We start from the raw sequence: 24,322 nt of genomic DNA on the forward strand, positions 1-24,322 counted from the left end.
AGGGAGGTGGATAAGATGGAACAAAGTTTGTTTGTAAATTCCTTCTGAGAGTGCAAAAGCCTTAGAACCAATTCTCTCAGGTCCAGTTTTTTAGCCATAAAGCAGGCTTGACAAGTGGGCAGCAACAGGACAGTATAAATTTAGTAGAGCTGAATGTGCCAAAGCCTGAAGAACTTGGATTGATTCAAGGGGGTGTGCTAGCCAATCTTGCGCACGTGGAATCCAAAGCAAGGAATGAGACCACGTTCATATACTGCTAAGCCCCAGTTGTTAAACATACCATAGTGTCCAGGTTCACACGTCGTGTTAAATCAAACCCAAGCAAGCCACAATGACAGTACTGTGTGGCTTGCTCCTAATTAATGGTAGATAAGATTGGTACCTTTTAAGGAAGTTGCATTTAAAACAAACCGCAAATGCAATCCCAAAGTTTGATTTTCATATTTCCGTAGCGTTTTCTTGTATGCACGAGTGAAGCACTGACAGCTACCAGTAAACACCTTTTTGGGGGCAAGGACGTGAAATGAAAACACTGGTACAGACATCGCCACGGGTGACTGGGTGAGTTTCTTCAAGAACTCCAGGGATTCCCAATCAGCTCGGCCAAGAAGAGCGATGGGAAAGGTTTTAAATTTAAGGCAACTGTGAAGTGCTTCAGATGAAGAACATGAGAGCACATCTCTATTAACTGTTAAATTGTATTTTTAAAAATATTTCTTAAACGCTCTCATCCAGCTAAAATTAAGCTTATAAATAAACCAATGCAGAGGAGCTAAAACATTAATACAGAGGATCTGAGTGAATTCACCAGTCACGCCAAATGCTAAAAGCAAAGGGGCACGTACATGAATATTTGACCAGTTTAAGGAAAGGGGAGCTGCAAACCTCAGGGTGCTTCATTACAGCTGTATGGCACTTTGGATTCAGTCTCCAAAATGGACCTTGGCATGTGCTTGAGCATGCCTACGCCACCTGTCTGCAACATGTCTCTTTTTCCGAGGATTGCACAAGACCTGGGAAAGCCTAGCTGCTTCAAGATGTTGCAGACAGGTGCTTTGGGCAAACCTGAAGCACTTTTTAGAAAAAAAGTGGATGCGCATTACACACAGTTCTTCGATCTTGGAAACTGGCTGGATGAACCAGTACTATATGGCCCAGGAAGAGGATCACATAGGGTTGGATTCAAAACTCCAGAAGAGTCCAGGACTGTAGCTCAGAAGTGCAAAGTTCTAGGAAATCAATGATCTTTTGAGAAGGAAAGCTTTGTCTCAAACACAACATGTAAGGACTTTATAGAAATATTAAGACAAATTGATTCTGCTGTTAGCTGCTACTGTGCATCAAAGTGGGGTGTTGCCAGAAGACAGCATGTTAACAGTGGCTGTCTCCCATCTTTCCACTGAAGCCAGATCCACAGCCTTGATAATGGTTCCTCCCAAGGAACAAATGGGGTGGTGGTGGAAGACATGGTAGGACAAGGATAAATGCTTCCTTTCCTGGCCGCTGTCCTGTTTAAATCTGGGGATCCACTAGGTACATTATACAAAACTTGCTACACTTTCCACGTCTCTTCCCTAAGGGAAAAAAAACCTTGAAAGTGTCTGTTTTAGATCTCCAAATGACCAAGGGTAGAGAGATGAGAGATACTAGTCACTCTAAGTAAACCGCTGAAAGTCATCTCTGAGACTCCAAAATGGTTTATTCTTCATGGATGTTGGCCTTGTTCAGAATCTACTGGTTTAATACAAAGATACCTGAGAAGGCCAATTAATTTCCTTCTTTGCCATTTCCTGCTATCTGTCCCACTAAGAAAAAAATTACAGTAGCAAAATATTAAGTCAGCAAAGTGGATCCCAGAAGTCTTCTAGGTGACACAAGAATAAAAACTGCCAGTTTTAGTCATAAAATAAAGTGCTAAAATGTTTTCCCACCTTTTGTATGAGTCTGAGGCTTATCAACTGAAAAGATATAATGAGGTTCTTCAAATAACAATTTGCAGCCTCTTCTCCATCATCAAAACTTAGTATCCAGCTTGGAAAATGACTGAAGTTTCTTCTCTTGGTAAAAAAAAAATAGTAGAAATTTGTTGGGACTGCCTTTTGGGGTGGGATGGAAGAGCTGGAAACTTAGATGATTGTTTCAGATCTTAAACTCGGCTCAGACCGACTCAAATTCTCTTTGCCAGTCAACGTATTTTTGACTTAGGTTCTTAGCAGAGGGCTTGGTATGAGAGATGACATCCAAGAAGTCTTCAGTTGTGACAGTGTCCAACTGGATCACAGGTAAGTTCCCACTGTCTGAGAAAGAAGATCTCCAATTAGAAATTCAGATGTCATCCAAAGTTGGTCCACCAGTGGTCAATGAACTAATCAAGTCTCCCCTTGAATGACATACGGCCCAAAGGATGATGGGGTCATAGGAGGGACAGACCCCTGAATGACATTTCCACACCTTGAGTCTTGCTCTGGTCCCTCCAGTTTATCCTACTAGTTTATTCTCACTGTGGTGAATTGTGGGTATTGTTTTGTTTTCATTTCCCTTCTCATCCCTCAAATTGGTGCCTTCCAATGTGTGAGATTATTAGTCCTAGCTGCAGATTTGGGGAGTTGCAGTCCAACCCCGCCCAGAATCCCAGACTAAGCAAGCCTGACTTTAACGAGCCCAAGAAGGAGAGAAATGGAAAACTGGCTGTAAACTACTTTGCGCATACAGGACAGAAGAGATGAAAATCTGCAATTAATAAATAACCAAGTTATAACTGAGTGAAATATGTATGTGCAAAACATCTCTGAGAACATATCTGTTAAAAAGCTGCTTACCCACCTTTGGCCTGGCCTGGCCTGTGCATATGGGGACAAAGAGAAGGCTGACTTTGACGTGATAAATAAATAATTATGTACACACCTTATTCCTTCAACAACACAGACTTCTTGATTTCAGCAGCCCTTTTTTCCCCCTCATTCCCAGCCTACTTCGTAAGGTCTGACAAAGAGATCTTGAAGGCCTGAGGTATCCTAATTCAGGTGTTATCCTAGGAATAATTTTTCATGTAGCCAAAATATTCTTTAATAGGTCCCTGATGCGACACCTTCCAGATGCTGGCTAAAGATTCTAAGAGTCGGTGTTCCAGCACGTCTACAGAGCACCAGATTGGAGAAAGCTGGTTTAATGTAGGTGAAATGTTGAGAAACATCAGCACTATAGATGTGTGATAACCCTTTGTGAAAAAAGTATTTGTACTAGTAACACATCTCAGACTACTAGGGATTTGGTGGAGGGAGTGAAGGCTTATTGCATCTTAGAAAGGCTGACACTTTTATACCAGGGTAAGCAGTGGCAAAAGAGGAAGGGAGTTCACAAATCCGAAATAAGTCTAATTGGAAACAAAATACTGCCATCTCCTGGTACACATCTATAATTTATCATTTAACCCTGTAAGCTTGCTAGCTAACCTAGCTAGGACATCACAGCTTATTTGATCTTGCAGCATCTGTCCAGCTTGAACACTCAGAGGGTCTGTTGTACCTGGCTGATGATTTTCAAGAGCACTGAAGATTTTCCTCACAGGACGCATAGCTGCTTCTTTGCAGACCAACTTAATGTCAGATCCAGAGTAGCCTTCCATCTCCTAATATGTAAACAAAAAGAGGTGCTTGAGTCTGCAGAGGCTTTCCATTGCAGATAGTTCCCAAGCTGGCATTTAGATTAAGAAAGGATGAAATGGAAGACAGGTTATGGGGAAGATTTCTACACCAGGCCACTTCTGACATGACCAAAAAGGAAGACTGAGCAGACGAAACCAGTCTTGTGGATCATTTATAATGGAATTGAGCTTTGCTCAAAGACGAGATTTGTGACAAGTGATTTTTCCACTAGAAGAACATCAAGAGAACATTACAAGATCCACATGGATCAGACCAGTGGCCTATCTCATTCATCTGCTCCAGCTACTGCAGTGGCCAACCAAGATGCCTTCAGTAAGGCCTCAAAGATGGCAAGCCCCATGCTCTTGTTCCCAGCAATCAGTAATTATTTTTGAAAGTAATGGTCCCACCAAACCATCATGACTAATTGCCAATAACCATGCTATCCTCTATAGACGCTTTGACTCCTTTACAAAGGCCGTTCATAAGAACTCCTGATAACCTGGATGGGCTTCCTCCTCACCTGACAGAGTAAAGCATAATTCAGCTCTGTCCTCAACTCCACTCCTCCACTGTTGCTCACCGGCGGAAGCCAATGCTGGACCATCGCCTGCCTTGCTTCTTTATTTGGGAGGTCAACTAGAATCCTTTTCTCCAGTCGGCGCAGCATGGCGTAATCCAGTTCCCTAGAAGAGAATAAGGAGGACAGATCCTTGGATAGTGTTCTATTAGTGAGAGGATTTCAGGACTAGCCATTTCCTGAAGTGTAAGCCGTAAAGGGTTTCCTTAAGAGACACCAAAACTATGGAAGGAGCAGGGCCACCCAGACTGGAACTGATCCAGCAGAGACCGGGCTTGTTCTTACGCACGTGCCTTCACTCAAGCAAAGAGTTACCTGTGTGAACAGAACATCAGAGCGAGCACACGACAGATGGATTTTAAGCTTATGCGCAGTGACTTACAATAGAAGAGCCAGTTCTTCCTCTGTGTTTTCAGTCACCAAGGGTAGAGTCATTACATGCTGTGTGTACATGCAAGTCTGCAGTAGCTGGAGCAGATGAAGCAGGCTGGCTTTATCAGATGCCAACACAGGCAACAGAAATATTACTTTGCCCTTCTGACAAGGGTCATTTCCACACTACAGGTTACACCATCTTCCAGCACCATATAATCATCCTTGTGGGAGTGGATCACTAATGAAGACAGGCTTTAAATTACCACAGCTGGTTGACAGTGTCTTGTACACTGGTGTGAAAGTGGCTATTAGCTCTATAGGCCAGGTCAGTATTATGATCATCATCATTCGACAGCCGGGACTAAGAGGCGAGGAAGTGATAGTGTGAATGAATCCACAAGAAGAGCAAAATTTGAAGTTGACTCTTCTAATTCTCAACTCATCCACTGCATTGTATTACAGTAAAACTTTGTTTTAATGGCTTGAGGAGGAGGAGGAAGATGAGGATGGGAGAACATTATTCAGGAATGTCGACTGAATTGGAGAGTAAAGCAGCCATTTCTATCATCACGCAAATGATGCCATTAGTATCAGCTTACTTCATTTTGCACAGTGATGTCACTACACCAGTGACATCAATTTCTGTCCATTCACACAGATCTCAGGAAAAATATGGTCCGCTGCATGCAAAGTTTGTTGCACTGGGATCCCTTAAAACAAGGGTTCACAGTAGTTTCCTCCTTTGTTACCTCTGTACAAAAGACCAAAGGGACATTCTTTCTATTGCCGCCCATTTTGAGCCCAACTGGATCTTCATATTAAAAAAGGAGGGTTTTCATCCTGAAACTTTAGCACTCATAATTCCAATAAAATCCAACTTTCCCTATTTTTAGAGCACATATTTTCTGAGCGCCGGATGATTTAAGCACCTTAAGAGTTTCTCCGCTGAGAATGCTTCTTTAGCTTAACTATAGTAAATAACTTGGCCATCAAGTTGCTTTTTAAATATTAGCAGCTGGCTTGCCCTGGCATATGTTGATCTTCTGACGGGTTATGTACTTTGTGGTACAAACACAAGAACTGCAGAAGCAAAACAACAGCAATAATAATAATAAAGACCCCAAAAGCTCCCAATTAATCTTTGAAGGCTTTAGCCAAATATCATGGCTTTTACTGCTCTGAGTAAGTAAAATCTTTATCTGTGTTTAGAGGCTCATGCAGATGTATTCAAAACATATTCTCTGGCTCTCTTACCAGGGCAAGTTGGAAGCTGCTAAAACAAAGACAAGATCATCTGATCGGGCCAAGCCGTCCATCTGCACCAATAATTCTGTTTTCATCCGCCGGCTCCCTTCGTGTTCACTGCTACCAAGATATATTGGGGGCAGGGGAAAGGGGAAATGTTATTCCTAGGTACAGAAGAAGGGTCCCCTTTATCTAAATAGGGATTGGCTAAGATGCGGAATCCCTGTGATGGAAACCTTTTCCTCCTTCCATTAGCTAAGACCTAAGCCTTATTGTAAACTTCATGACGGATAATGTCGAGAAGTTAATTCAAGAGTGAATTTGCTCATTAGAGGACGAGAATGAAAGGAAATACACATCTGAAGTTTTATCTTTGCACGCAGATTAATACAAGAGGGCCTGAGTGAATGCCAAAGCTTGTGATTAGTGAGAAGGCTATTAGGCCTTGCACTGGGTCTCACAGAGAACAGAAGTGGGGCAAAATTTGTTAGTAGAACCCGACTTTGTCCATGATTCAGTACCAAACAATCCTTTAAATATCCTTGCAGGAATCTGGCACAATCCCTTCCTCTGCAACACAGGCACACCACTTGAAGTTAAGCAGTCCTTGAAATTTTGGGGCCTTCTAAAACCACCAAAGTGTAACTTTTAACAGGAGAGATATTCAATTGACAGGGAGCCATTGAATCAACTACTCTGATTTAATTTAAACTACATCCAACAGAGTTTTCTTTCCCCCCACTTCATGGAACAGAGCTGATGGCTCCGCTGAAGGGTCACACTATGCTCCACCATGAAGTTGCCCAAGCTTCTCTAGAGAGAGCTTGAGTCCTGTTGAGCACCCCCCTGGAAGATATCAATTATCTGATGACTGGCTTCATGCAAAGTCTCCATTTGTTTAAACACAGTTAGTTGTACAAGCAATATAAACATAAATGATAGTTTCGGACTATATAGGCCAGAGGTCACACAAAACTCTACGTCTGAACCAAACCAGTCCCACTATGAGAGAGTGCATGGATCAGCAAAATGGAGTGGATTGGTAATAAATCATCTATAGCAACTCAGGTTAGTAGCCACAGAACTCCAGTGTTAAACAACTTGAAAATTTTGAAAACCATGAAATCTTAGAAAATGTCACTGTTGATGCCTGAAATCTGAAATCTCACATGAGATTCTGCGAGACTTTAAAGGGTGTGTTAATTAAATTGTATGAGATTTTGCCATATTTATTTATAGAATTTATATGGCCACCCAGCACAAACATTGTGACTCTGGCATCTCACAATAGACCCCAACACAAAACAAAACAAACAATTTCGATTAAAATTCACCAGATATTAATAGGCGACCAAAGATTTGCATTCACTTCCTCCTCCAGATGGAGAATGCCAGCATCCCAGCCCCAATGCCCCCCCCAAAAACAAAACAAAAAAACCCAGATTTTTATTGCCTTTCTGAAGGCCTACAAGATAAGGGCCATTTTTAAATCTTTAATTTTATTTTATGACCCCTGGTTGACAAATCCAGGCTATGAGGATGGAATGATAGCACGGATGCTGATTAGAATGTAAAAACAGGAGACTGCCCTACATAAGTCTGTTCTATGAGCCAATTAAAAAGATCCATAAAAACAGGGGCAGAGGGTATGTTTGTCAGGCGTAAGGTTCCGATCCTTTTTCCCCTGCAGGTAGAAGATTTTAGAGACATTTGCCTGAGTACAGAAAGGTATATGGACTATTAATTCACACAAGGCTTATCTAATCATGTTCTCTTCAAGTCTACCCAGCGTTATTATGTTATAATCATCTCTCCAATTAAGGAATCTTCAAACCAATTTTCATATACATGATTCATCACTTGGTGACTGTGCAAATCCGTTGATGACTTCTGTATGTGAACCCACCTTCACTGACCCAGCCCTGCTGAGGACTTCTTTGCTACATTCAGCTGCAGGTCACTGACCAATAAGACATCAAGTGACAGAGAAGTATCTGGGATTTTTTTTCCAGTTCTCTCAGAGCCTCCAGATGCCTCTTAGAAGCTGGGGCAGAAACTAAATGCACAAAACCATCCTTGGTTACCATGCTGTGAAGGACCTCTGCTCACTGGCCTAAAATGGTTGGTCTGGAGCAACAGGGACACCACCAGAAAAGGTAGTCAGAGCATCCATTTTATGGTACTCCATTTCTTTCTATCCCTGCTGAGCTACAAAGATAAAATAACATCAAGAGGATGTGTGTGAGAGACAAAATGATCAAAGGGAAAACATCTGGACATTTAACATTTAGCACAGCTCAAGACAGCACAAAATGCAGCATCTATTTGTGCAAAGCTGTTGGGTAGCAAAACAGTCCCTTCTCGCTGGAACCTCTCAAGTGATTCTGGTATGGAGCCCTCTGTAAACAGTCCTTCTGACTATCTGAAAGTTTGTAATGTAGCAATGTGTAGACCAGTGTTTCTCAACCTTAGCAACTTTAAGATGAGTGGACTTCAACTCCCAGAATTCAGAACAAGGCCAAATCAGCAATGGAATAACTTAATATAGAGGATCCTTTACATCTGTTCAAGTGATCAGATAATAGAAGGTTACCTGTTTCATTCAATGGGCCTCAAAAAGAGATTAGGAGGACAATGATGGCTTTGAGACACTACTTTCTTAAGCTTGTATCCCTTAAGAATTGTACAACCATCAGAAACTAGCTTGCTGTGGAAAAAGCTCTCCCTATAGGTGATATTCCACTTCCTCTCCAGAAGCCTCCAGCCAGGAGTATTCAGGTGGTCCTCCACGCAGGCCTGAACGAGGGCCAGTCCTGTCCCAGTAACTTTTCTTTGGGGATCCAACTTAGCCCATTTAGCTTACTGTATTTGAGGATGTTTAGAAGAAGAAAAGGGGACGAATGGAGGAAGCCACAAAGGTTAATCTATGTTCCCAATACTAGCCAGGGGGCAGTGAGTGGGGGGCGGGTTTATTTTTTAAATATTTGGGAAGAGGATTGACCTGACACTCTCCATCCCCCCAACACACACAAAAGTAAAAAAGCAACAAAAGACCGGCCACTTGAAAATTGTTACCCTGGAATGGTGCCTCGCTGGCTCATGACTGACTCCAGCTCGTCCAGGAAGATTGTGGAAGGCGCATGGTAGCGGGCAAGTTCAAATAATACCTGTAGAGAAAGAAACAAAACCCAAGAAAGGAATATCAGGAGGGCCAGATGGTCTGTAGGACTTCTGACTGCAGGAAGCTGGGAAGACTGCAATACCGGGGCAAGCCGCTAATGCGGGTCGGCATCTTTGACCCATAGAGCCACCTGCAGCCCTCAGAAAAATTCCAAACACTCTTCGCCCTTTCGCTTGCTTGCAACTTGTCCGTTCCTCTGAAAGGCAAGTAGGAAGAGAGAGTTCAGGGTCTGGCACACATCTAGGATGCCACAAACTACTTCTGGTTCTGGATAATCCACTTCCGGACATCAATGAACCCCTTCCAGAATTCCTTGATCCACCTGATGTGGGAGGAAAAAAGTGGGCCTTCCAGAGCCAGACAGCTCCCATTTGGAATGTTTTGCACTTCTCTAACGATAACCCTCCCTGCATTCAGAGGTCAGCTAGAATGGGTATCAGTTCAATACTGCAAAACAAACAAATGAACGTTTTTTAAAATCTTTGTACTATATATTTTGTTTTCTGCTATGGGGTCAGGAAAATGCAGTAGCTGTTACAGTAAAATATTGTAAAAGAACTGATTACGAGGATACATGAGGAAAATATTAGAAATACCGTCTTGATATGGGCATACAAAATAATTCTTAAATCTCCATAGCTCACAAAAGAGGAGAGGAAGAGCAAAGAGACACAGATAATCCTGTCTTTATATTTTAAATCTTTTCACCTAAATCCTACTCAAATACGAAGGGAATAATAAGAGAGGAGAGTGATTTCAGAAAGAGAAGCTGAGCAAATCCTCCTATAACCACTGGAGACTAAAATGTCCTTTTACAGCTGCATTTACAGATTTTTAAATACACTTTTATAAGCAAAAATGAATGCAAAGAAAATTAAAAGTTGGGTGAGCTAAATACTTAGGTACCTTACACACGCACAGTATCTATCAAAGCGGTTTCAATTTTTTTTGTAAAAAAAATTACTTCTGTCTACAAATAACACTCTTCTTCAGAAAAGTTAGACTCTGATGCAGTGACATGTTGGATCTTTTGTTCTGCAAAGATAATTGTGCTGAAATCCACTGCGAAAAAATTCTGATGAGATGGGAAGAGTCAGGGCTATGAAATCAGATGCAGAATTTTTGAAGATCACTAGATGGCAGCAAAGAAATGGAGAAAACTCACTCTGCTGCTATCTAGTGAGTGCCTGGATTTTTACAGCCCAGTTTAAAACTACAGTGGTACCTCGGTTCACGAACTTAATTTGTTCCATGATTCTGGTTGCGAACCGAATCAAATTTCCCCATAAGGTTCAATGTAAATAAGGTTAATCCATTCTGACCCCTACGAATGTGGTCGCCAACCGATTTTGGTCGCCAACCGAATCAAATTTTCCCAAAAGGTTCAATGTAAATAAGGTTGATCAGTTCTGAACCATATGTATTTTTTTTTTAAACCACAAAAATATGAAACAAAGTACAGTATGAAGAGAGAGAACACTAACCTTGCTTGAGGCGACTTCTGGCGTGGAGGACAGGAAGGCGGGTGGGGAGGTGGTGGTTATTTGGAGGGAGAGTCCCCCTCCCTACAGGAAGCCACGACCACGTGTCAAAGCAGGGAAGATGGCTGTGGGTTGTGTTCGTCACCCAATGCGGAGTTCGCAAATGGAAGCAAAATTTTGCAAACAATGCTGTTCGTGAACCGAATTGTTTGTGAACAGAAGCGTTCGTGAACCGAGGTATTACTGTAGCTCTGAATCAATATTGGGTCCATTGCACACTTTTAACCAGGGTGATTTTCTAGGGTAGTGTTTTTCAACTTCATTGACTAAGATGTGTGGACTTCAATTCCCAGAATTCCCTAGCCACCATGCTGGCTGAGGAATTCCGGGAGTTGAAGTCCACACATCTTAAAGTCAATGAGGTTGAGAAACACTGTTCTGGGGGCTACCCCTGAGATGCTTGCAAATAACGTTGGAGTACAACTCTTGTTAATTGCTTTTCATTACCAAGTTAATAATGAAAAAAACAGTAACATTGTTCATGTAGGTGTTGATCTAATGTAGCAAGTTACCTCTGATGTTCTCATGCAAGACCAAATTTCAGCACCGCTTAATGAAATTGAAACATGCCCTCATTTTTGAAATTTACAAAATGAATGGATTATGGCAGGGTTCCTCAACCCTGGCAACTTTAAGATGGGAGAATTGAAGTCCACCCATCTTAAAGTTGCCAAGGTTGAGGAACCCTGGATTATGGGGACAGGAAAGAAAGGGGGAAAAGGGAAGGAGGGAGGGGAGGGGAGGGGAGGGGAGGGGAGGGGAGGGGAGGGGAGGAGAGGAGAGGAGAGGAGAGGAGAGGAGAGGAGAGGAGAGGAGAGGAGAGGAGAGGAGAGGAGAGGAGAGGAGAGGAGAGGAGAGGAGAGGAGAGGAAGAACCACAAGAAGAGCATTGGATCCAACCTAGAGCTTATCAATTCCAGGATGTGGTTCCCACAATGGGCAACTGAGACATACATAGCAAAGAATCTAGCAAAGTAGTACTCACTTCCACTTGTCCTCTTTGAGACTCCTAATCATTCATTCATTCATTCATTCATTCATTCATTCATTCATTCATTCATTCATTCATTCATTGTTTTAATTAGAGAGATACACATTGGTGGTCATCACCATATTTTGTCCTAGCAAATTCCAGACCCTGACTAGGTACTATTAAGTATTTTATTTCGCCTTTCCTGAATTTTGCCTGATTCAGCTTCATTAAGGAGCCCTGGATTCCAGTATTAAGAAGCAGGGGGGAAAGCCCTTCCTTATCCAATTTATCCACCCAATTATTAATTCTATACTTCTCAATCATGCCTGTACATATTTGCCTCAAACTTTTTAACCTTTCCTCAGAAGAGAAGAGCTCCAGATCCTTTATCTTTTTCCCTGCCTTCCCCAGGATGTTATCCTCAGGATATACCGGACCTAATTCCCAGAATCCTTAGCCAGTGCAGCGATGCTAGGCAGGGATTCTAGTGGTTGCTCCCATATTGCTGGAGAATACAGGGCTGGGGAAGATTGGTTTAGCCAACGCCTGTATTAGGCCATATCTTAGCAAATTCTCCCTTAAATTCTATTCGTGTATAAAGAAAACAAAAGGAGTTTTTACTTTGACAAGCTTTTCTGAATCACCCCTCCATTTGCTGACAATGGTGGACGCCGAGATGTTGAAGAACGTTGTATTGCATTCAGTGGCCACAGCTTTAGCCAGCAAGGTTTTACCAGTACCTACAAGACAGGAAAGGCAATGTTTATTCTCAGCCTTATTAGACTGTCTTCAATACGTGGTTCAATCCCTTCCCGCTTGGAAACTGTATGCGTGTTACGTTCGCATAACAAATATTTTTCCTTGCAAGGCGCGAAAGGGGGGTTATGCATCTGAGGTCATACTACCAATGAAAAAAACTACTGTGGCTTTCATTAAGGACACTGTCAGCCAAGCTGTAAGACACGAAACAGATAGGAGTGGAGTCACAGAATGTAGTTAAACAGATCGTACCTGGAGGCCCATATAGCAAAAGTCCCTTCCACGGAGAAAGAATGCCTGTAAACAACTGTGGGTACTATGGAAAGAAGAGGAAGAAGACCATCACTGAACAGTGGGCTTTGGGGAGCACTGAGCACTCCTAGCAACTCGTTTTGGCAACCCAACCAGCATTTTTTATCAGAACATTGCTGCAGGGAACATGTAGGAAATCAGGGTGGCTGATTCTGTATTTCTTACCATAGGCCTTAAAAGACAAGGAAAAAAAGCAGATCCTCCCACTCCCACCAACAAGTCTAGCTTAGCTTTAAGGCCTTTAAAATGAGCCCTTCAGCCTACAGAACTTGTTCTCTATCACCAGGGCATGGTTTTTCCCTGAAACAGCTGCCGCCGCCTTTAATCTGGAGCTTGTGGCAGGTTTGGCCTACAACCCAAGAAGGATAACCTGCTCTAGAGCAATACTGAAATTAAAAACAAACAACCAAACAGCTACCACAGATGCTGGCAATGCAGCAGAGGATGCTGAAACATCATCACACTCCACAGATGGCCCAAGTAAACCAATCTGAATTAATTTTCCTCCCCAACTGCCTTCCCATTCCCCACTCCAAGGGAGGGAGGGAGGGAAGGAAGGAAGGAAGGAAGGAAGGAAGGAAGGAAGGAAGGAAGGAAGGAAGGAAGGAAGGAAGGAAGGAAGGAAGGAAGGAAGGAAGGAAGGAAGGAAGGAAGGAAGGAAGGAAGGAAGGAAGGAAAGGTTATGTCTTGGTTGTGAGAATAGAGACCATTTGTGTGACTTTTAAAAGAGCCTCTCCAGCATTCCTTACCCGTATGGGATAAACAACAGCTTCCTTGACTAACCGCTTGGCTGCATCGAGTCCAATAATATCATTCCATTTCACATTGGGGTTATGAAGATAGATATCCTGCAAGAGATTGTTTGATCTTCTTAAAAACAGGCCTCCTATTTTCCTGTACAAGCATAACAAACATGCAGCAAAATAAGCTCAACCGTGCCATAAAATTAAACAAAGCAACATGAAAAAGGACAGGTTGTTATGCAGATGCTTTCATGGGGACAGAAGGGAAGAGTCAGCTGTTGCTGAACTAGGACTTCCAGCATCTCTCTCCATTAGTCAAGCTTGGCTGGGTCTGCGAGAATTGTCATTCAGCAACGACTGGAGGTTATGGGTGGCTCAGCCCTGCTCTAATTAGTTACTGCAAGAATTCATAGCATGCTCACCTAGGAATAAATCCCAGTGAAATTGACAGGGCTTGTTGTTGGCCCACTCAATTTCAGGCTGCGGGATTAAAAAGAAAGAAAGAAAGAAAGAAATGCTCCAGGAGGGGGTCTCTAAACGCAGGCACAGGGACCACAATTCAGCCTGAAGGCAAGTGCAGTGTTTACCTTACTTAGCAAGTTGGGTGACACTTGCTAGAGAGGATCAAACCTTCATCTGATAGCCTGACGGCCACCCAGAGCAGGCTAATGGAGCAGATTAAACCCCTCAGCTGAAGGTTTCCCACCTGCTGTAAGATCTTGTACGAACACGCACTCTTTTTAATCCTTTCAACTGCGCACCTTTCATTTACATTGGACAAAACCTTTGAGATTAACGTGACTTCAAGGATAATGACTTTTGCAAAAGAGTTTCCATTACCACTTCCTGTTTTTAGAAGAAAAAATCCAGAAGGTAAATGTGTGCATGCTTTGCAAAGGTACAAACCTTTTTTGGGGGGGGGGGGGTTGCAAAGGTTTTCGAATTTTCAAGGACACAGCCTGTTATATTCTGTTTTTATCAGCAGTGAGTCATTCCATACTCTGGTGCAACCATCTACTGCCATCCTGCCATTCAGGATTGTGCCAATACTGCATTAATTATGGTTTACCCTGGACTGCTTTTTCTAGGTAGATACAAATTGTGCAACTTCCACAAGGTGGAAGAATCTGCTACCACAAGAATGTAGGGCTCAGGCGGGAAACGTTATTCCTGAATTGTCCCCAGTGTAAGAGTATCTATTAATGTTTCTCCTGCCGCTTCTACCCGACTTTCAGTATTAAGATGGACAGCAGGATCAGTTCCTCAATTAAGGAGGCTAGAGTTCAACAACCATCCTCGGTCTGACAAGAAAAGCTCACCTTACTGACAACAGTTGCAAGCTCCCTCATTTCTGCTGTCATCCCAAGTAAGGCGCCCAAAGGTTTTAACAGTCGTTCCTAGAAACATGGAAGATACACGCCAGTTGCAGAAAATACTGTCTGAGTTGACTCCTGGACTGTATATCCTTGGCTTCCTTTTACCTATCCTAAAGGCCGATATGCTAGTGGCAGTCTTAGGTTTTTAAATGGTAATTTGCCCAAACGGCCTCAGAAGAAAAGAATGCCATCTGAAAGTCCCAAAGGCCATGCTGAATCTGCAGTTCCTCCCTCAGAAATGGAGGGTATATTACAAGGGTCCAGCATTCCTGAGTCCCATGCGTCTGTGCCACCTTCAGCTGCGGTCTCTCCTGCCACCCCCCACAAAATCGGAGACAGTCATATTTTGGAAAGCTGACCATGGCGTACAGTTTGGGAAGAAATCCAGACGCAAAAGCAAAAAGAGGGACCAGGCACAGCTGTAGTTGGTTAATGCACAGTTCCCGACCCTTTTCTCTTAAATTCTGTCTCCATGCTTTTTAACCTTAGGAAGCAAAAAATATTTTGCCATTCTAATTAATTTGGGGAAATCAATTAAGTGTGAACATTTTACTCTCACTTTGCAAAGATACAAAGGATACAGAATATTATATTCTGGTTTTATGTGCTGGAAGCCGTTCCCACACATCAACATTACTGATCAGAGTTTTACTTCTAATTGAAATTATTACTTCCAAATAATGAATGACTTTTACTGGCTACTGGTTAAAAAGAACATCACTTACCGAAGGATCTGGATTGCAGTTAAGGCTGTGTAAGGCAATTTCACTGGAAGCCCCTTTGATAGCATCGTGAATTAGCCCACGGAAGTCAATGATTTGGCCCTGCAGGAGAAGCAAACGTCATCTCCTAAGCCTGAACTCTCAGAGTTCTTGAGAGACGCTAGGCAGCCAGCCAAGAAGATATCAAGCTAAACCAAAGAAATTTATGTCATAGCCAAGGCCAGAGCTGACTATCTAATATGCCCAGACATGTTTTTAATCTTAGCACCAGAAGTTGGAGATTGCCACCGACATGATTTCTCTGGCTTGGCTCTGTATTGCTTTGCTTGCATTACCTTGGCTGTGAGAGCCAGTTCTCAGAAACAGAGACCCTGATGGCCGACCAGTCTGTTACCAAAAGAAGGGATCGGAGGGGATCACCTTTCTGGACCAAAAGAGGGTGGCTTCAGGTTTGTTGCACTGTGCAGGTGGAAGAAAGAGGATCAAGAATCTGAACCTCGATTTTCCTATAAATGGGGCTTGCATTTGATATACAGTATTCACTGGAATTCTTTTGCAAATGTCTCCATGACTTTTCTACAATAAATCTACCTATCTGAAAGTCTTGGTTCCTTCAATGCCTACTTATCTCTTTCTGGTTCACCTTGTCATGAGAAACCTGATATTAACCTTGGACCCCTCCTTAATCAGTGACAATTGGCACTGATAAGTGCTGCCAAGTGAACGTGCAAGGTGTCTGGACCCAGGAGCCATGTTCTTTTGGTTCAACAGAGTTAGAGGAAGTTGGCCTCCCAGCATTCTGCTTTCCTTCCATCAATGTTTGCCTCCCCTTGGCAACATCCAGAAATAAGACAGAATTTAACAAAGGGACAGTTCTTGCATAGAAGATCAGAATGTAGGCCAGCATTTAATTCCTAAAGCAGCCAATCAGATGCTTCTGGGATGCCCAGCCAGACCCAATCTCAACAGCGTTTTCCTGGATGGAGCATTTCATGACCAAGAGTCCCCTTCTCTACCTATTTATCTAATTCCCTTTTAAAATCATTCAGGTTGGCTACCTTGCTAATCTTCCTACCTTTATGAATATACTAAAAAACCATTGGCTCCAATGTTGATTTCTATCTCTCCTGCAAGGATTACTCAATTACTCCTACTTTTTAGTTTGTAGATCCTGCCAAAAAAGAAGGAGTATATCAAACAATACTCGAGATGTTTACAACCATTCCCGTTTGGACACCTAAATGTTATATAAGACCCCTAATGTTTATAGGATTTTATTTTTTTATTTTATTTATTCAATTTGTATAGCTGTCCATCTCAAACAAGTGCCTCTGCACGGTGAACAATCATAAATATCAATCACTTTGACTAACCCTTTTAGAACGAGGGCCTTCTCCACCTCCTTTGTGGATTGCAGATACGTTTAAACCAAACTCCGATGCTGCTTGGCTTAAAGGACCTTCATTCTCCTATAAAGAAAAAAAATATTTTGAAGTTATATGTGTCAAGGCTTTCCAGAAAGTATTAGAAATTTCCAGTTTCCCCTGACATCCCAGGCTGTTCAGTTTGTAAGTTTGCATGCTTACAAAGCCAGATTCTTCTCTGTTCCCTTCTTTATGCATTCTGCTTCATACACTTCTGCCAGCTGGCTGGGAATCATGGGAACTGAAATCCTCTACATCACAGGACACCAGACTGGGGGAGATTGCTATGGGCCATGGTAATTAACTTTTTAATTAAACTTCCACCCCCGTTATTTTAAATCCTGCCATCTTAAAGCAAAAACCTATAAAAGCCAGCTTGCAACTGTTATAAATAAAACAGCACCTGAGCCAAGCTGCCCATAGAGTTAAGCATGGCCTTTGTACTGAGGAATTACTTGACATGCTCCATTTCTATCAAGAATACACCCTTTTGAACAGATCTATCAGACCAGAAATGATGATCAAGTACACAAATTCCAGGCATTGATTTCAATTCAGCTTGTGGTATCTCAAAAAAGAATGAGAGTATACAGGTAGTCCTCGCTAGCCAACATCAATAAGGACCAGAATTTAGGTTGCTAAGCGATTTGGTCATTAAGTGAATTGTCACCTGACTAGAGCTGATTTTACAACCATTTTTACAATGGTCATTAAGCAAATCACCGTGGTTGTTAAGCGAATCCAACTCCCCAATGGATGTTTTTTGCCGGAATTCGCTTAACAACCATGTGATTCGCTTAATGACAGTGTGATTCGCTTAATGACTGCAGCAATTCACTTAACAACCATCATAAAAACAGCTCGCAAATCACAATCATGTGACTGTGGGGGGTGGTGTGATAATTTGCAATGATCAAAAATATGAGTACAGGTCACAAAACACTTTTTCCAAGGATATCATAACTTCAAACTGTCATTAAATGTCATTAAGTGAGGACTATCTGTATAGGGCTTGAAACTGTGGCTCTAGAGAGACTGTCCAGGGCCAAACCAATGCCCCCAATCTTACTCCTCTTGATTTATGATTATTTGGCAATCCCAGTAATTGATCAGCTGCCTGATCTGATGGCTAAAAATATTGTATTGTATCTATAAATATTTTTTTAAGTCAAAAAGCAGCAGACAAACAAAAGGAAGTTATACCTGCTTAGAGTTTTCCTTGAAGGAGGCTTTGAGCTCTACTACTTTTGTGGGTGACACTTTGGACTGTGGTCTCCCTTGATGCTGGCTAATCTTGGGAAGATTCCGGCACGTGCTGCTAGATGCCCTAGATGGAAAAAGTGGGTTTTAGTTTAGCGCCTTCCTTAAAACAGTAAAAGAACCAAGGCCAGGGTCATTGGGGGGGCAGGGCTGTCAAAAAGTCAAGTTGATTGCCACAATGGGGCAATCAAAGCCTCTCCCTTTATATATATCACATATAAAAAGGCTGGGGGGCAGTTGCAGCCACCGTTTTGACTTTTTTTGACCTCCATGCAGACGGTCCTGATAAAGGCTCCACAGCAACATCGCTGGACACAGGCACCTGACTCTGCTAACCTCCTGCTTAGACTGAGGCTCTGTGCTACAGGTAGGAATGGTTTTAAGAGATTTGGAGACAGCAGTTTGTCCAAAATAATGCAGTGTAAGACTGGACAGTTTGGCTCAAAATGTCTTGTCTTGGCTCAGCCACTTCATTTCTAAGGCTCACTTGGAAGAATTCTTTTAACCTAATGGCTCTTAATGGCTTTGAACCAGGTTACCTGAAAAAGAGTCTTCTATGTTCTGCACCAGTGTTTCTCCACCTTGGCAACTTGAAGATGTGTGGACTTCACCTCCCAGAATTCCCCAGCCAGTAGGCTGGTCTACACTCAAGATGGCTTATGCTCTACTGAGACACTCAAGCTGGCTGAGCAGCATGAAAAAGTAGAAAACAGATACCCCATTTTGGCAAAAGTTTTGCCAGATCCCTCCCAGGCCTTTTAAATTACTCATGCGGGCTAAGACTCTGAGTTTTAAAACCTGTGTGTTTTATTATTCTATTTTGTGTTGCTTCACCAACGTTAAGACAACTCAGCACCAGAAAGCATTTGAATTTTCTCTCATCGATTACTTTTATTTCTTTCTACCACAGTTCTGTACTATCCTCACTACTGGGGGTGCCCACAAGGGGGTGTGTGTATGTGTGTGTGAGAAAAAAAGTCAAGATGGTGGCTTTGGCCATGCGATCAAAGGGAGAGGCTTTGATCATGTGGCTACAGCTGCCATCTTGACTTTTGGGACACCCTCTGCAGCTGTTCACTGCTATCCATCCATCCATCCATCCATCCATCCATCCATCCATCCGTCCAACCACAAGACTTAACATGTTGAATGCAATACTTGGTTGCACTACAAGAGCGGTGAAAAAATTAAAAGAATGAAGAAATGTGGCTGCAAGAGAGTTATCACCTAATGCTGTCCTAGCAGCTACCATTTCTCTTACCTTTTTGATTTCCCTCCACTTCTTGATTTATTGTCTGCTGTGGAAGAGGGGAAAACAGCACTTAAAAAAAAAGAAAAGAAAATATTACTCTGAACAGAATTAAGGGTGTTCTCAAGTTTGTGTTATGCTCTGGTTTACTATTTGTTTTTGTGGCAGTCTGGCTTACTGAACTGAATGCCCTCTAGGTGTGCTAAGCTAGAAGGGGCTTAGGTGGGAAGGGCCAACTTTTATTCCAGATGAACACTAAGGGTCTTGAATCATATGCAGTAAAAATCCAAAACAGAAGTAAACACGTTGAACAGTTCTCATGCTCAAGGCAGAAACAGAAATCCAAGGTTGCTGGCAGGCAAGGGTTGAATTAGATCAGTGTTTCCCAATCTTAGCTGCTTTGATATGTGTAGACTTCAACTCCCAGAATTCCCCAGCCAGCAGGGGGAATTGCTCAGAATCCTGAACGTTGAAGTCCACACATCTTAAATTGCCAATATTTGATGAGATGATCTCCAAGGTGCCTTCCAAACCCTGATTCTATGACTCTGTGAATGCTTCCTTCCGGTGGGTGAGGCCCGTCTGCAGATCATCCCAGACAAAAACCGTGTTGCTCAGTTCTCTCCTTGGATTTGATGAAAAGGATTGCATCCAAGCCTGGCAGGTGATGGTCTTGCATGAGCTCTGCTAAGTGAGCCGTGCTCCACCACGTGGAGAGGCCAATATACCAAGGGATGCACTAATGAAATTCAGTGGCAAGCCATCTTCAATTTTTAATAGAGTTCCTTTGTGGGGGGAAGGAGCATTAAACTTAAGTATTAACGGCGGCGACAACATTCACATTTAAAACAGAAGAAAAATGTTCTTTCCGAACAGTGCAACGTACTGGAGTCTACAGCTCTCTTGGTAATCTTGGGGTACTTCTGGAACTTGACATAGTAGTAGCTTTCATATTCCATCAAAATGGTCTCAAGATCGACATTGTCGCAAACTTCAAAATGACGCAACCCAGACTTTGTTTCTTGCTCCAGTGCGTTAGCAGCATCTACATACCTGTGAGTGACAGATTTAGAAAGTTTCAGTGTATTGTTAAGGCTTGAGAGTTGTAGCCATTTAAGACATAAGTTTTATGCAGAAAAAAGGAAAAGTATAAAACAGGACCAGGATCACTGATTCAGGAACTGGATCTGCATTTTCTCTCTATGGGTTGGACTTCACCGCCAATCATGCTCAGTCAGATTGGCTGGGGTTGATGGGAGCTCTAGTCTGGAAGGAAGCTGAACTTCATTATCAGAGACTCTGTGAAGTTTGCTTGTGGCAACAATTACAGATCCATAATGTGTATCTTATAAAGCAAATGAATACTTACCCTTCTTCAGTTAAATAATGTAAAATCAAAATAAGGAGATTTTTGCGTCGGGCTTCGGTTCGCATTTGTTCCTGCAAATCAAAAAAGAAAATAATAAAATATATAGCTTTGGGTGAGGTAAGCATTGCTGACTATAGACTGTAAGTTTCCTGGGAAAATCAGTCAGTTGTTTAGTAGGTATTTTTATTTTATAATTGCTCTCAAGTTTTCATGTGTCAGGAATTTCTGAGCTGTAATCAACATACTGCATTTGGTTGGATCTATACTGTACATGACTATCCTCATATTAGCCCTCTCTCCTATTGTCAATTCTAGATCTATACTCCTTGGAATTAATACATTTTTAATAAAATAAAAACATACTGATGGTACATTGAAATCTTTAGGGCAATTCCACACAGATCAATTGGGCGTATACGCAAGGTCCCAAGTATATACAAAGTCACCTGGGAGTCAGTTCCATCAAATTCAGATTTATTTCTGATTAGATATGAATTGGAATGCAACCAGGATTTTCACTGAGGACAGTGGGCATAACTGCCCAGACCCCACACAAGTATAGGAGTCCATTTAAAGTACGGTTCAACATTTGAAATTATCAGATGGGGATAACTGAAAGCAGTAAAGCTTTTCAGAAAAAGTAGAATCAAATCACATCAGTCCAAATACTTGAACTTCATTTGAAGCCTGATCTCCTAAGGTTTAGACAAGCCTTAAAATACTTATTTTTTCAGGGCCTTCATGTTATTGTTATGATCTTTTGATCATGATTTCAATTATGGTAGCACTGGGATTAGGCAATGTTTTAAAATGATTATTAAATTGTTGATACTGGTTTATGTTTTGTTGTGATCTTCATTGTTTGTACTACTATTATTATCCCAAGAATTATTTTCCTATTTTGGGTTTCCCCACGCACTCCCTTTTCCCAGGCCATTGACTTCAATGGATGAAAAACAGTGGGGAAAATGTTTCTGTTAATGAAGATATCAAAGTGATGGATAGCTTCTGCCTTTTAGGATCAACCACCAACCATAAAGGAACAAGCAGTCAAAAAATACAATATGCCACAAACTAGCACTTTGTAGAGTAGCCATGAAGGGCTTGGAAAAGGTATTAAAATGCTGTGATGTCTCTATACCTACAAAGATCAGAACTGTGCGAGTCATGGCATTCCCTGTGACACTCCATGGAAGTGAACGTTGGACGTTGAAGAAGCAAGATAAGAAGAGTATTGATGCTTTTGAACTGTGGTGTTGGAGAGCACTCTTGAGAATACCGTGGACAGCCAAGAAAACAAACCAATGGATTATTGAACAAATCAACTCAGAGTTCTCAGGCTCTGAGGTGCAATGACCAGGCTCAAATTATCTTACTTCAGCCCTCTCTGGAGAAGGCTCTATGCTGGGAAAGATGGAAGAAAAGAGAAAGGGATGACCAGCAGCAAGGCAGATGGACTCAGTTACAGTGATGATGGGTGCACTATTGGAGACCTTGAAGGGCCAGGTTAGGGACAGATCATTATAGAGAAAATCAATCTATGTGGTCGCTAAGAGTCAACACTGGATGGCACATAATCAATCAATCAATCAATCAATCAATCAGGAGACTCAAATAAACACTCTGATCTCTGGGCCGCTCAGAGTGTGAAACAGGCTCTGACTGCATAGTAAGTGTGGGCTTCTAAATCACAGCACTTATCTTATACAAGGCAATCCTCCTTTACTTGATGATATAAACTGTTCACCTTTTTGAATCAATTTCCCCAATGTAAGCAAGACTTTCTTAGGAACTGGAGCACCACCTAGTGGCTCTAATGGGGAAAGCTAATTTTTATTTCAATGCCTTTTGGAAAATTAGTGTTTTAACACTGGGAAAGGTGGGAGGAAAGACAAAAGGACAACCAGCAGCAAGGTGGATTAACTCAATTGCAGCAGCGATGGGTGCATCACTGGAAGATCTGAAGGACCAGGCTGGGTACAGATTGCCCTGGAGAAAATCTACCTTCATTGACTTGATGGCACATAATTAATCAGTCAACTATAATTTCTCAGGCTCGGCAGCCAAGGGTTAGAGGGGAAAAAAGAGGAAGTTATATTTTAATGGGATCTCAAAGATCGTGGGACTTAGCTAAGCTAAAATCCTAATAAAGTAAGGAGGAAAAATGAGACTAAAACTTGAAGATAAAGTCATTTTCTGAATCAAGATCATTACTTTCTGGATCATGCAAGATTTATGGAGCCACATCGCAAGCAGTGATAGAACAAAACAAGTCATAATATGAACAGTGAGTTGCTGTTCTGGTGAGAATAGGGCAATTAAATGAGGATGATGCTAGCAAAACAGAGGTGGGTACTTCCTACAAAGCTCTACATGCAAGGAGGGACAATAGGAACCAGGACATTAGTTTTATCCTCTTCTCATCATTGGGAGAACTCTCTCTACAGGGAAGAGAGCTGTCTGCAAGGGACAGTCTCTTGAAGCCTTTGTTCCTTGCCAGTTTTGAAGCCGTATGTCCTCCCTTCTCTATGTTTACATCACATACTTTCCCCTGTATATTATGATGCTGCTGTCATGATCTGTAAATTGCAACGTAATTTGTGAATCCAGGATTTCTTAGATTTTTTTTTATCCTGCCTTTATTATTTTTATAAATAACTCAAGGCGGCAAACGTACCTAATACTCCTTCCTCCTCCTATTTTCCCCACAACAACAATCCGGTGAGGTGAGGTGAGGTGAGGTGAGCTGAGCTAGAGGGACTAGCCCAAAGTCACCCAGCCGGCTTTCATGCCTCAGGCGGGACTAGAATTCATGGTCTCCTGCTTTCTAGCCTAGTGCCTTCACCACTAGACCAAACTGGCTCTTGTTTTGCAGATAATAGGCTATTGGCAGTTTATAATGCTGGCTGGGGAATTCTGGGAGGGGAAGTCCACACATCTTCATGTTGCCAAGGTTGAGAAACACTGATTCAGTCCAAAGCATGTTAACGTAAGCTGTATGCCGTGGAAAGGTCTATTAACTGAATTCTGCTTTTGAAAACTGCATACTAACAGGGTTCAGGGAATTGATTTATTGGAAAGTGAACTCCACCAACTGCAAGGTTATTTCCAGGTCAATTTGTTCAGCAGTGCGGCTCATGCAGGACGGAGTTTAGCAGACTCAGCCCTACGTGAGAAGTGCCTGCTGAATCTAGGGCATCTCTTTTCCTTCTGTTTTACCTGGTCTCCCTCTTGGTTTTGGTACATCCAACACCTTTTTTCCTAAATCCTAGGCCTCTGGAAAGTACTGTTTATATATAGACCAAATAGACATCTGCAGTCAGAATAAAGTTTGCAACTCACAAACACCCAAGTAGACTTGTACATTCTACGTCATGTATCCCAAGCACAATGTTAATACTTTTTAAGAAACAGAATTAATGTGGGCCTTCAAGCTGCCGAAAGTAAGTGGTTACTATAGAAGCGGTAGGTCTTGTACATGCGTAAAAAACAGAAACATTTAAAGAACAAAACCTTACTTAAAATTCAGTTTAGGTTTATAGTGATTTACACTTGCTCCTTTAATTGGTA

The 24,322-nt window shown here is 42.1% G+C and overlaps 1 protein-coding gene across 3 annotated transcripts in view; it reads right to left on the reverse strand.

Moving 5' to 3' along the window:
* Positions 1–138: 138 nt before the first annotated feature.
* KATNAL2 (katanin catalytic subunit A1 like 2) overlaps positions 139–24,322 on the reverse strand; it is a 29,145-nt gene continuing 4,961 nt past the window's right edge. Inside the window, exons 2-16 of one of the 3 annotated variants that reach the window (XM_025171612.2) lie at positions 20,753–20,823; positions 20,270–20,436; positions 19,396–19,429; positions 18,078–18,201; positions 16,824–16,919; positions 15,454–15,552; positions 14,672–14,749; positions 13,359–13,457; positions 12,550–12,613; positions 12,160–12,278; positions 8,920–9,011; positions 5,854–5,964; positions 4,168–4,330; positions 3,526–3,628; positions 139–2,297 (exon numbers count right to left, since the gene is read on the reverse strand). In XM_025171612.2, the coding sequence (XP_025027380.1) occupies positions 2,158–2,297; positions 3,526–3,628; positions 4,168–4,330; positions 5,854–5,964; positions 8,920–9,011; positions 12,160–12,278; positions 12,550–12,613; positions 13,359–13,457; positions 14,672–14,749; positions 15,454–15,552; positions 16,824–16,919; positions 18,078–18,201; positions 19,396–19,429; positions 20,270–20,436; positions 20,753–20,823 (1,560 nt within the window). In that variant the 3' untranslated portion in view covers positions 139–2,157. Of the gene's footprint in view, positions 2,298–3,525; positions 3,629–4,167; positions 4,331–5,853; positions 5,965–8,919; positions 9,012–12,159; positions 12,279–12,549; positions 12,614–13,358; positions 13,458–14,671; positions 14,750–15,453; positions 15,553–16,823; positions 16,920–18,077; positions 18,202–19,395; positions 19,433–20,269; positions 20,437–20,752; positions 20,824–24,322 lie in introns of all 3 variants that reach the window. The other 2 variants (XM_007435898.4, XM_025171613.2) reach the window with 2 other exon arrangements.

The sequence above is a fragment of the Python bivittatus genome, unplaced genomic scaffold, assembly GCF_059951505.1.
Source record: "Python bivittatus isolate LINGU-HERP-01145 unplaced genomic scaffold, Pbiv_v1 ctg000570_np1212, whole genome shotgun sequence".
Lineage (NCBI taxonomy): Eukaryota > Metazoa > Chordata > Lepidosauria > Squamata > Pythonidae > Python > Python bivittatus.